Here is a 13,383-nt window from a genome sequence, read left to right as displayed (position 1 = left end):
AGAATGATTGTTAAAGTGCTCATATTATGCTCATTTTCAGGTTCATTATTGTATTTAGAGGTTATATCAGAATAGGTTTAAATGGTTAACTTTTCAAAAAACATATTTTTGTTGTATTGCACATTGCTGCAGCTCCTCTTTTCACCCTGTGTGTTGAGCTCTCTGTTTTAGCTACAGAGTGAGACCTCTCACTTCTGTTCCATCTTTGTTGGGAGTCGCACATGCTCAGTACCTAGGTAAGGACTACTAGCCAGTCAGAAGCAGAGTATGAGCGTGCCCTGAGTACTGGTAAGGACTACGCCAGTCAGAAGCAGAGTATGAGGTGCCCTGACAGTACCTAGGTAAGGACTACTAGCCAGTCAGAAGCAGAGTATGAGGGCGTGTCCTGACAGTAGCTAGGTAAGGACTACTGGCCAGTCAGAAGCAGAGTATGAGGTGCCCTGACAGTACCTAGGTAAGGACTACTAGCCAGTCAGAAGCAGAGTATGAGGGCGTGCCATGCTAGCAGCTAGGTGAGCATTATAACGTGTGTTCCAAAGTGACCACGTTTGTCTCTGAAGTAAAGGCTGGACTACAATAGAGCTGTTTGGAGCAGTTGGTGAACAGTGTTTTCTGTTGGAGATGGTAAGTCCCTTTGGGGGGGGGACTTTGGGCTTTTTCACTTTGTAAACCTATAACATGCACAAAAAGATATATAACACAATAAAGGAAAGGGAAAAAGCCAAAAAGCATAATATGAGCACTTTAATATATACGTCTTTTTAAAAGTAGGTTGACGTTTTGTATTGATTACATGATCCTCAGTCAATGTAAATACATGATCATGTTTACTAAATAAACTATTTAGCTAAATCGTCTTAATTCCTACTTTTAAAACACGTATTTTGTAAATGTAAACAAGTAAATACAAGGATTATGAGGTTGTTGTATTGGCAAAGTGAGACTACGTCTTGTGCGTTCCCTCTTGTCTTGCAGGGGGCGACAAAGAGGCATCTGCTCCTCACACACACCGACGATATGCAGACGAAGAAAAGATTTGAACCATAGACGTTTGGAGGCAACAAAAGCGAACAAAAAACAGCTAACTTTAGTGTTTTCAGTTAGTCGGCATCATTGTTATACATCCATGGTCTGCACAGGTACGATTATCTCTCTATCCCGAGAGAGTTCAGGTTTATATTGAACCACAATAAGTCGGTGAAGCCGTTCCGTGTTCCTATGTTATGGAGCATAAAGCGCCTGTTCTGCTGAATGCGGTTCCTCCTTACGGACATGTTATTGCCAGCGAGAAATGGAGAAACTCTTCCCTTATTCAAAGCTTAAAAGGTAATGAATTGTTTTATTAAAACTGCCCAAAATTATAACTTATCAGCATGTTAGCTACGTCAACTAACGTCTTTACGTCGCCGTTATTCTTTTTTAAATGGATACAACAAACAACAACAAACTTGTGCCAAACGCCGTTCAAAAATATCTTAGTGTAAGTTTGTTTGCCGTGTAGAATATGACTGTACACCTTTTCTGTGTCAAATACTTCCACTTTTCAATTCGGCTAACATGTCATCAATTTATATTTGCCCAAAAATGTGAACTTCAAGTGTTTTTGTCTTCCTCGTTGCTCAAAGATTAAGAATTTTACAGTCTCAATGTAAAGAAAATGCTCTCACGAACGAGCTCTACTTCTGCTCTAGGTGGTGGTGTGAAAATCCTCTTTGAGAAGGAGCTCGGTGTGGCAGATTTCCACCTGCCCAACAAGAGCTGCATCCTGTACGTGTCCGAGTGCGACATCATAGCAGGAAACGGCTACAAGAGGAAACTGGTTCGCTACAGAAATGTAAGTTTAATCAACGAGACAACAGACGTGGCGCTTTTGCTTCAAGCCTCCCTGTGTTGTTTAGGTTAGATTAGATTCAACTGTGTTGTCATTGTGCAGAGTACAAAGACAACGAAATGCAGTTTGCGTCCAACCAGAAGTGTAAAAAGAGCAGAAAAGTGCAATGCGATATACAAAGTGTAGACAGGTGGTGCATAGACAGGACAAGAAATACAGTGCAGTGTAGACAGTAGTATACAGTTGGTTTACAGAAGGTGGTTTAGAGCAGGGGTCTTCAACGTTTTTTAAGCCAAGGACTCCTTAACTGGAAGAGAGCTGGAGCAGGGACCCCCTACTACATATATTGTATAAAATGTTGCATATTAAACTGGGCCTACAATAACTTGTAGGGCGGACGAAAGCCTTTATATACATACCTTTTTTGCATAGAATACTAAGCTATTAAAATACTTAGTTTAGTATAGTTCTTGTTTTAATGTTAAACATACATGTGGGACTGTGAATCCTTAGGAATAACTGCATCTGTGGATGGCCTTAGTGACTACCTTACCTATAGGCCAGTTTGCTTATAATATGGATGAATTTTCAAATTTTTGAAAAAAAACATAACCATAATTTGGAGGACCCCCTAGGGGTCACGGACCCCCTGTTGAAGATCCCTGGTTTAGAGTTATATAAATATGTGCAGTGTAATAGCAGATACCATATAAAAGCAGACTAAATATGGCTATGTAATATGAACAACATGTACAGATATGTGCAATGTAGCAGCAGTAACATAATAGTAGTAAGAGTAATATAGATATATGCAGTATTATAAGAAAAACAGAATAAATATGGATATTCAGTATGAACCATATAGACAGATAAGTACAGTATGTACAGCTATGTGCAGTGTGGTAACAGTACCATTGTAGTGCAGAAACAGTAGCATTATAAGAGTAGTGAGAATAAGCGTATGTGCAGAATGAATAGTATGAAGATGTGAACTGTGTCCCTCCTGTTTTAAAGACCAGCAGCAGTTTCCAGGAGCTGGTGTTGGTGGAGAACACCCGACTCAGCGAGCAGTACTTCTCTGCTGTGCAGAAGTTTGTGGTGTTTGACCTCGGCCTGACTCTGCTGCCGGTCAGCGGGCAGACTGAAGCCTCGCAGCTCATCGCGCAAATTGTGAGTAGTGAAGACAAGACAACAAACCAGTAATAAATACCAGTGTGATTTGTTGATACTGATAAATGTATTGATTCAACTCTCTTTGTTTAGGCTTATTAAAGTGCTCATATTATGCTCATTTTCAGGTTCATAGTTGTATTTAGAGGTTATATCTGAATATATTTACATGGTTTAATTTTCAAAAACACCATATTTTTGTCCTCTTTTCACCCTGTGTGTTGAGCTCTCTGTTTTAGCTACAGAGTGAGACCTCTCACTTCTGTTCCATCTTTGTTGGGAGTCGCACATGTACAGTAGTTAGGTAAGGACTACTAGCCAGTCAGAAGCAGAGTATGAGGGCGTGCCCTGACAGTACCTAGGTAAGGACTACTAGCCAGTCAGAAGCAGAGTATGAGGGCGTGCCCTGACAGTAGCTAGGTAAGGACTACTAGCCAGTCAGAAGCAGAGTATGAGGGCGTGCCCTGACAGTAGCTAGGCGAGCATTATAACGTGTGTTCCAAAGTGACCACGTTTGTCTCTGAAGTAAAGGCTGGACTACAATAGAGCTGTTTGGAGCAGTTTGTGAACAGTGTTTTCTGTTGGAGATGTTAAGTCCCTTTGGGGTGGACTTTGGGCTTTTTCACTTTGTAAACCTATAACATGCACAAAAAGGATATATAACACAATAAAGGAAAGGGAAAAAGCCCAAAAGCATAATATGAGCACTTTAAGAAAATGTCCTGTTGTCTGTGTTCCTCTTTGTTAATGCAGTGTTTTGTGTTTGACATGCATCCTCACTTTTAAGTGTTTTCTTCTTTCCACTTAATGTAAATGTCCAGTATTAATGAGTAAGGCTTTGTTCAGACTAGGGGTGGGATTCAACATAGACCCCACAATACAATATTTTCACAGTATGATGATTTGACGATTCAAAAACATAATGCAATATTCTGCGATATATTGCAATTTATTACCCCTTTTTCCAACTTCAAATAATGTCCCCAAGGGAAAACTTTGTCAACATTTGTTTTTATCTAAAAAGATACATTTCTCATTACTCTGCATGGAGTGCTGCTCGGTGTGTGTAGGGTCAGATGTCTTTTTGGTGCTCTTCAGTTTGGGGATTCTACTAATTAAAAAGGTTGAAGAAATCTAAAGGCACTCCAGAGGGTAATGTTTAAAAAGCCTTTTAATATCTTCATGGCTATGAAATCATTAAACAGGCCTTTAGTGTTTCAGCTATTAGGGCCTTCGTCAGGGCAAGTACCTCAGTTTCCTTCAGCCTTTTTAATTGGACACATTTCTCTGTGTATTTTCATCTCACTTCAGTTGTATTGCTGCAAAATAAACTGCACCATCTAGTGGACTGAAAAAGCAATTGATTTTATCACGGTAAATATTGTGATTCTATGCTGTATTGATTTTTTCCCCCACCACCCCTAGTTCAAAATCAAAGAACAATGTAAAGAATAAAAACAAATCCATGTTATGTTGTCATTGTTATGTTCGTCATGATTAGTTTAGACCGATATAAGGACTGCATGTGACCAGTTGACAATGATAACCCATTCATGTGTCCCATTTCAGTGTCTTGTTTTAGTACAAGAGAGTCACAAACATAGATCCTCCTGTAAAAACGGAACAAAAACGCTTTTGTAGCAGCACGCTTTAGGACTGCACAATTAATCGCAATTTTATCGAAATACATATATGTGTATATTTCTTTCTTTTTAATTCTTTTTTGGGCTTTTCCGACTATATTTGACAGGACAGCTAGGTGAGAAAGGGGAGAGAGAGAGGGGGAAGACATGCAGGAAATCATCACTCGTCGGACTCGAACCCTGGACCTCTGCGTTGAGGCATAAACCTCTCAGTATATGTGCGCCTGCTCTACCCACTGAACCAACCCGGCCACTACATATGTCTATTTCTTTTAATCGTTTGAAATAAAGATTTCATTCATTCAGAAATCGGAATATGGACTAATGCAATATCCAAATGGTAGAGGGGCGCAATATTTGATGAAGGCAAAATGTGTGTTAAACATTCTGAATGAAGTATTGTGGTGCTGCGGAGACGTCCCGGCATACAAATCCTATCATATCATATCATATACAGATGAAAGAAAACATCTTTGTTCGGTACAGATCCTCACAAAGATCACTCTATAATCATTTAAAGGAACACGCCGACTCATTGGGACTTTGTCTTATTCCCCGTAACCCCCAGAGTTAGATAAGTCCAGACATACCCTTCTCATCTCCGTGCGTGTCGTAACTCTTTCTGACGCCCCCACCGTTAGCCTAGCTTAGCACAGATCCTGGAGGTAACCGGCTCCAACTAGCCTACTGCTCCCAATAAGTGACAAAATAACGCCAACATGTTCCTATTTACATGTTGTGATTTGTATAGTCACAGCGTGTACAAATAACAAGGTCACATGAGACACAGACATCTTCTAACCGTGTATAAACTGGGAACTATATTCTCAGAAGGCGAAGCACTGCTACTTGGGCGGAGTGATTTGCTCGCAGCAGCTGAGAAGCCCCGTGGTGAGGAGCAGAGAGTAACAACGGTGCTTTTCAGGTGCTGCGCTAATCACTCCGCCCTTCACCTTCTGAGAATATAGTTCCCAGTACGTATATGGTTAGAAGATGGCTGTGTGTCATGTGACCTTGTTATTTGTACACGCTATGACTGCAAATCACAACATGTAAATAGGAACATGTTGGCGTTATTTTGTCACTTATTGGGAGCAGTAGGCTAGGTTGGAGCCGGTTACCTCCAGGATCTGTGCTAAGCTAGGCTAGTGGTGGGGGCGTCAGACAGAGTTACGACACGCACGGAGATGAGAAGGGTATGTATGGACTAATCTAACTCTGGGGGTTACGGGGAATAAGACAAAGTCCCAATAAGTCGGCGTGTTCCTTTTTAAAATTGTAATATTTTTCAATGAAAATAATGATACAAAATCATCATTCCCTCCAACATCATGAATCATATCTCAATCGCAATCACACTCAAAAATAATCACAATTGGATATTTTCCTCCTATCGTGCAGCTCTAGTTCACTCTGTTGTCTGATGCTCTGATGGTCTCCAGGTTCACGGGGAGGACAGAGAGAACCCCTTCAGAAGGAGGAGTTCGTCTCGGCTGTTGGACCCGCTGGTCCTGGCTATGGTGCATCATGTCCCCGGGGTCGGCAGGGTCAAAGCTCTGGCCCTGCTGCAGCAATTCTCCAGCATCCAGCAGCTCTGCAACGCCCCCCCCGCTGAGCTGGAGCCCATCGTGGGTCAGGCTGCTGCTCAGCAAATCCACAGCTTCTTCCACAAACCCACTACTGCTGGAATCTGAAGGCTGGACTGGGAGGTTTGGATTTAATGCCGATACATTTACTCACATGGACAACTTTTTATTTGTGAACGATTGTGTAAAGAAATCTAACTGCAATGTTTCTGCAGCGGTGCAAACTTTAAGAAACAAACAGTTGTTAACAGTTGACTGTGTAGGCAGCCACGTTTAAAGCTATAGTGCGTGGTTTCTGTCGCCCCCATGAGGAATTCTAAGCAATGACAACAAGACTCCCTGCCCGTCCACATGATACAAGCCTTCTGTGATCGCGCACCACCCCCACCCCTCCTCCACACAGTTGCTAGTAACCAAGGAGGACACGGAGGATTAAAAAAACTTGATGGACTCTTTAGAAGAGGTCATTATCTTCACTCGAGTTTCTGCGCGGGAAAGTCACCGGACGCCGCAACCTTCTGAACATAGTCTCACTGAGAAACACAGAGAGAGTTGTGTGGAGCTGTAGCAACTTATTTGGCAATGGCTTGAATGTAACGAAAGTTAAGCACTAAAGCTTTAAGACATTTTAGCCTTCAGTGAAGGACCATCAGAACGACATTGCAAACAGGAAGAGAGCTTGGAAATTGATGTAGGTTTTGTGATTTGACTTCACTGCCCTGTGTATAGTTTTCAGATTGTTTTATTTAACACTTTTGTATCCATAATAAACAATATTGAGTCATTTACTGCATCTATTTTCTTTTTGTACAGTTTGTTTATCTTCCCTGTCCCTTTGTTATTAGTTTGGACTAAATATATACGTACATAACATTTTGTGAATGAAAAAATATAGTAATATTAAACCTACATTTGTCTTTTTTTGGATTAGGAGGTCAGCCTAAGGACATACAGTGTGAAACATTTAAAAACAATAAAAAAAAAAAAAAACTTTTTTTTCTTGCGACAATTTTAAAGTAATCATGTTTCAGATGTCTGATTTGTTAGCAGTTCCGCCAAACAGATGTATGTCCCATAAACTTGGGTTTATTACATGTGTTCTCAATTAAATAAGTGTCATTTGAGGCAAAAAGGGTGACAATTATCCAATATTTTCCCAAAGAAAGCAAAAATTATAGAAAGTAAAACCAGATTTGTGTAGCAGAGGGACAGGCCACTTTGTATAAGGGTTATATAACAAATAACCTTAAAATTAAGTTTTAAATAGGGTGAGGGTATTAAAAATTAAGCGTATTACATAATGTAGCATTTCCAATTGTATTGTTACAATACCAATTAATATAGAAAAGTATTTAGATCCTTGAGTAAAAGTACTCTGACCACTGAGATTGTGAAGCGTAAGTCCTGCATTCAGACGTGCTGCAATAAAACTGTTACAGATCAAACTAACATCAAATTGCTGCTTACATGTTAATAGATAAGCAATAATACATCAATAACCTACTAAACTGTAAGAATTAACATTCACAGAGGTATAAATCCTGATTCTTATTTTGAAGAAGCGGGGTTGTCTGTCGGTCAGACTCAGATACTACCATATCAGCAGAGCAATAACGCAAGGCACAGCATACTGTATGGCAGGTGTTTTTTTCTTGAATTATTGTGATTTTATTCTTGTAATATTAGGCTATAACTTGTTACATGTATTGTTAAATGTTGCAGTATTATAAGAACAATATTAAAATGCTTGCAGATCAGCAATATTCAGATATTTGACTATTTTACATGAATAAATGTGTTGACTCAGCAGAGATAACAATAAACGACATGAATTGATCTACAGGAGAATAGATAGGCCAAAAGAAATACAGAAGCAAACTGGGTGACTGTCAGACTTTGCTGTCCTGAGTTAGGGGGGGGGGCAGTCACATTTCGGCAGCCTATAAATGTGTGTATGTATGTAATCTAATGTATGTCCTATCTGTTTCTCGTGTAAACTCCTGACAAATATTTCCCTGCTCAAAAATGGTACAGCCAGAGTGATAGAAAAAGACAATAATATTAATTCATATTAATTAATATCTCTATGGCTTTGGGTACAGATATTGTCACTTTTTTAATAACATTTTATTTACTCTTGGTTTGAATATCAGGACAACAAGACAAACATTGCCCTCTAGCGGCGTGCAGTCGTATTTCGGCAGGCAGTCTGTTTTCGGCACAACACCGGAAACAGCTGTGCTCATTGTGGCTAACTTGAAGCAAAGAATTGCTAATAAGGGTAGACGGACTTTGCTTGAAGTGTCTAGTCTGATTGAAGGTTTGTTGCCCGTTGTTGTAAACCCCCCCCGTGAGTCCTGCTCTCGCCGTCACGTAGCTCAACAGACACAATCGGAGTGGACCAACAGATCCCGTGTGTATGGATAAAGTGGACTTTGTGCACATTTACCGGACGTTTCACCTCAGACTCATCTCCGTTAGCCAAGAATGCTAAATTAAGTTAGCGTAGCGTGCTAGCTGAAAATAGACCGAGACGGAACTCCGCAGCGCTAAAAGTCGGAGTGACTATTATATACTATTATTACTAGAGACCAAACTGTATTTTTCATGGACTCACAATATCCAGATAAACCTGTCTGAATGGACTTTGCTGTCCCCTTTATTTAAAACCGTCGGAATTATCTCCTGGTGTCCTACGAAGCTAATGAAGTTAGCTTGCGACCCTGAAGTAGACGGATCCGTACGTACGTAACCTAGCAACACAACGCACGTCAGCGTGAGAAAACAGGTTTTTAACTGAGTGTGCCCGGAGGGAAAGTTGCTGTGATTTGGTAAAAAAAATGTCGAAAGTCCAAATGCTGAGAGCTTTCGTCAACCAGCGACTAACTGCGGCTGCTGAAGAAATATTTGAGCTGTTTGAAAGAACGATAGCAGAGTACGAGGAGCAAATCCGGTTAACGTTACACACAGCAGGTTTGTACAGCTTCATTGTTATCCATTCAAACTGCTGAGAAACCAGCGAAGTTGACCTTTGATGTGGTTTTCATCATTTTATCCATTCAGACATCTGTGTGAAATGTAATTATTAGCTTAGCTTATTTAGCACATTATGTTGATAACTTACACACTTTAACTTAAAGGTTCTGTACTCGACATTCAGAGCATTAAGATAGCAGAAAACAAATGTTTGCCTTGTAAAGATACATTGGAGTAATGGCTTCCAGACTCATGAGCAGAGAAGTAGGAATTAATTCACACTCCCATCTGTGTGTGTTGTAATCCGAGAGTCTCTGTTCTTTGTTTTGATAGCTGGTCCGGCTGCGCGTGCATGTGAAAAAACAGGTATTTTATGCATTTGGGGAGCGGTTTGAGAGAGCCATTTAAAAGCAGTCTGAGCACGCTGTTTTTTTTTTCTTCTTTAGTATTTATATTTTAGTATTATTTCAAGAACAGCCTCTTTAAATGATATGTTGCAGCTCTAATCTTTAAAGGCAGGGTTGGTAAGGTTGAGAAGCTAGCACGATTTGAAAGTAATAAGAGACTGTTTGGTCAGTGCACGATTACAAAAATGTAGACGGATGTGTTCAAAAAGGATGTATAGATTATTATTAGGTAGGATTAAGGTTAAAGGCATTAATCCTTAATCCTACATCGCCTGCGTCTGCTTCAGAACACAGCCCTGCAGTTTGAATGAATGAATGACATATTAAAAATAAACCAAACAAAACATCAAAAAAGTACTAAGTTAAATAAGCAAAACATTAAATAAACTATCAAAACATTAAGTAAACTATCAAAACATTAAATAAACAATAAGTTACATTAGCCAACATAAACTATTCTTATAAAAATATTTCATTTACCACATATTTATATCTTATTTATATTGATCACATTATATATATATATATATATATATATATATATATATATATATATATGTATGTGTGTGTGTGTATATATATATATATATATATATATATATATATATATATATATAAATATAAATATAATGTTTGGACATTGCTTTAGACCATTCCACAACTTCACACCACTGATTGTAATGCACTGACTTTTTATAGTCGTGCGAACCGCTAACACCTTGAATTTAAACTTATCCCTTAAATTATAACCCCCCCATCAAAAAAATAAACTTCTGAATATTACCTGTTAGTACTTTAACTTTCAAGCTTTACTGGAATGTGAAAACAGTAAGTTGGTGTGATCACAATATCCTGCTTTATGAACTGTTCTTATAGCTAGTTTTTGTCGTGTGATTAGTGGTTGCAGTGTGCTTTTATAGTTACAGTTTATAGTTTATAGTTCTACTCATCATAACTCCATCCAGGGAGGAGAGCTGCAGGAAGAGGCTCCTACGACGGCGTGACCCTTTCGGAGTTCTGCGTCGGGGTCGCTTTGCATCGCGGTGCATTTCACCGCCGTAACACTAGGGGGTGTCGCCTGTGTCTGTGTCGCTCACCACCGAAACGGTACTCAGAATGGCAAACCGCGTAGACTGTCATCCTAAAATGTTAATCTTATTTGTTTGGCCTTTTCTTGCTTAGATTTAGTAAAAAGTATCGAGAAATAGACACAGTGACCTAGTTACTGTAACCAGAAAATAAGTCTGAGGTTATTTGCGAGGCGTCTGCCAGCCAGTTTACGTTTCATTACATTACATGTCATTTAGCTGACGCTTTTATCCAAAGCGACTTCCAATTGCTATATAGGTCAGAGGTCGCACGCCTCTGGAGCAACTAGGGGTTAAGTGTCTTGCTCAGGGACACATTGGTTGATGTATCGCAGTGGGAATCAAACCTTCGTCTCCCACACCAAAGGCATGTGTCATATCCACTGCGCCATCACCAGTTTTTGCCCTGCCCACAAAGTACTGCTTGCTGGCGAAGTGCTAATTTCAAAACGTTACTGACATATAGACACTTTATAAACGGATAACCGCGTCATTGGAACCAAAATATGTCTGAGTTTATTTGCGAAGCTGATGTCAGTGAACTAGCACGTTGCTACCCCCCACAGTCGGCTGCTTGAAACACCGACTATCAACACACAGGATCAGTTGACCAATCACAGTCTACGGCGGAGGGCTCGGAGAGGGGTTCGGGGCGACGCAGAGGGGTCTGCGGGGGTACGCCGTCGATTCGACGCAGAAGCATAAATCGGCCTTTACTCTACTTCATATTCTGGCATTTTTATAATTCTTTCTCCGCAGCTTTAATGTAAAATCAAGATTTTTACTGTTGTAGTTGATTGAGTTGAAGCTCATTTTGAACTACTGACTAATTATTTAACATGTAATGTCTACATGAAATTACAGTTTTCTAAGACTTGTGCATGTATTTCATTATTCTCCACAGACGTCCAGCAGCTGTTGGTGGTTAAAGAAGAGGTTCTCCCTGAGCAGCAGGAGTGGAGCTCCAGTCTGGACCAGGAGGACCCAGAGCCCCCCCACACATTAAAGAGGAACAGGAGGAACTCTGGACCAGTCAGGAGGGAGAGCAGCTTCAAGGGCTGGAGGAGGCTGATATCAAGTTCCCGTTCACTTCTGTCCCTGTGAAGAGTGAAGAAGACGACGAAGAGGACTGGGGAGGACCAGAACCAGCCAGGAACTCAGATCCAGACAGTCCTTTACAACCAGCTACTCATGACAAGACTTCAGACTCCTCTGAATATGAGACTGATGCCAGCGGTGACTGGGAGGAGACTGAGGAACCTCAGTCAGGTTTAAACCCTCTGCAAAACAGTGAAGAACCTGGAAGTGATGTGGAACCTCTGAGGAAACACACTGGAGTCCAAACAGACGGGAAACCGTTTTGTTGCTCGGTTTGTGGTAAAAGATACCCTCTGAAGAAGTCTTTATCAATTCACATGAGACTTCATTCAGAAGGAAAACACTTCACCTGCTCAGTTTGTAAAACAAGTTTCTGCAGCAAAAGCAATTTGGTTATGCACATGAGAATCCATACTGGGGAAAAACCTTTTAGTTGCTCATTTTGTAGCAAAAGATTTGCACGAAAGACACATCTGAGAGACCACTTGTCTTCCCACACCGGGGACAAACCATTTAGTTGTTCAGTTTGTAGCAAAACGTTCATACAAAAGAATCACCTGAAACAACACTTGACTGTCCACACGGGTGAGAAGCCATTTAGCTGTTCAGTTTGTAGTAAAACCTTCGCGCTAAAGCAAAATCTGAAACGGCACTTGACCGTCCACACTGGGGAGAAACCATTCAGTTGCAGCGTTTGCGATAGAAGTTTTAATCGGCAGGATAGCGTCAAAAATCACAAGTGTGTTGGTGAGAGCAGCGGAAATAAATGAAGCCGCACAGATGCTTGCTGAGCCAATTTCTTTCTAGCAGGATTAAAGAACTGATGGCAAGACTTGGTTCGACATTGATAAGTTAGAAATTGTCAGACTTAAGGCCTTTTCACACGGGGAGCGACACTTCGCCTGCGTAGTGGCGTGGATTCGCAGGGTCTACTACGCTCCTCATGTGAAGGACAACGCTCTGCGAGTAAACGCCAGGCGATCAATGTGTGGTAACCATAGGGATTCTTTTCACTGCTGTATCCCTGCCATAGCCTGACAAGCCAGACCCACATCCAGATGTTGGGTCTGGGAACTCACCATTGGCAGGGTTCAGTCTGAGGGGCGGGCGGGATAATTCCCTCTGCACGCAATAGGATAGCGCTACAACCAATCAGAGCAACGCTAGTTGGTAGATTACACTTTAAACCCCGAACACATCTTCCTTTTTTAAGAATGACTTCAGTGCCGTTCTTTGTTCTTTTCTCAAAGAAAAGCTGAACTCCAAGTCCTCCAGAGTCGCGGCCAAAGCTGATTCCAAAGACCGCTGTTCTCCAGCAGCCATCTTCTTTGTCTTCAAGTAGCAGGGAATTCACGCAGAACCGTCACAACTCTGCCGTCATTATGTTAAGCCCCGCCCACCGACTCTATACACGATGTGATTGGCCTGACTAGAGTTTGGTTTTTCCAGCTCGCAAGCCAACGGAGAGTTGCTAGACGACCCTGGCTGCAAATTACATTTGCTGCCGCTAGGGTGGTCTAGATTTCTAGGCTAGTTGAATCTGATTACTACGCTCCTCATGTATCCCTGCCGTACAACTGAATG

The 13,383-nt window shown here is 40.9% G+C and overlaps 1 protein-coding gene and 1 pseudogene across 3 annotated transcripts; both read left to right on the top strand.

Annotated features, from left to right (window-relative positions):
• Positions 1-1,004: 1,004 nt before the first annotated feature.
• Positions 1,005-7,023, top strand: faap24 (FA core complex associated protein 24). Of its 2 annotated transcripts, none has more exons than XM_078256444.1 (4): positions 1,005-1,139; positions 1,692-1,834; positions 2,846-3,001; positions 6,087-7,023. In XM_078256444.1, the coding sequence occupies exons 1-4, from the start codon at positions 1,127-1,129 to the stop codon at positions 6,336-6,338; spliced, it is 564 nt and encodes a 187-aa protein (XP_078112570.1). In that variant the 5' UTR covers positions 1,005-1,126; the 3' UTR covers positions 6,339-7,023. The 2 variants fall into 2 exon arrangements, with proteins under 2 accessions (XP_078112570.1, XP_078112569.1); XM_078256443.1 differs by having other exon boundaries at positions 1,005-1,326.
• A 1,474-nt stretch (positions 7,024-8,497) lies between these two features.
• Positions 8,498-13,381, top strand: LOC144521820 (uncharacterized; annotated as a pseudogene). Its single transcript, XR_013502359.1, has 2 exons — positions 8,498-9,203; positions 11,606-13,381. The product of XR_013502359.1 is annotated as an uncharacterized LOC144521820 (transcript).
• Positions 13,382-13,383: the final 2 nt, after the last annotated feature.

Source organism: Sander vitreus, chromosome 8, assembly GCF_031162955.1.
Source record: "Sander vitreus isolate 19-12246 chromosome 8, sanVit1, whole genome shotgun sequence".
Taxonomy (NCBI): domain Eukaryota; kingdom Metazoa; phylum Chordata; class Actinopteri; order Perciformes; family Percidae; genus Sander; species Sander vitreus.
The sequence above is the reverse complement of the archived record's forward strand: the minus strand, read 5'-3'. Positions and strand labels throughout refer to the sequence as shown.

What these genes read in the sequence shown, in the direction of transcription:
- faap24 (XM_078256443.1), top strand. Translation starts at nt 1,224, where the DNA reads ATGGAGCATAAAGCGCCTGTTCTGCTGAATGCGGTTCCTCCTTACGGA. An exon ending in AACTGGTTCGCTACAGAAAT is followed by an intron (nt 1,835 to 2,845) that starts GTAAGTTTAATC and finishes CCTGTTTTAAAG; the next exon opens with ACCAGCAGCAGTTTCCAGGA. An exon ending in CGCAGCTCATCGCGCAAATT is followed by an intron (nt 3,002 to 6,086) that starts GTGAGTAGTGAA and finishes GATGGTCTCCAG; the next exon opens with GTTCACGGGGAGGACAGAGA.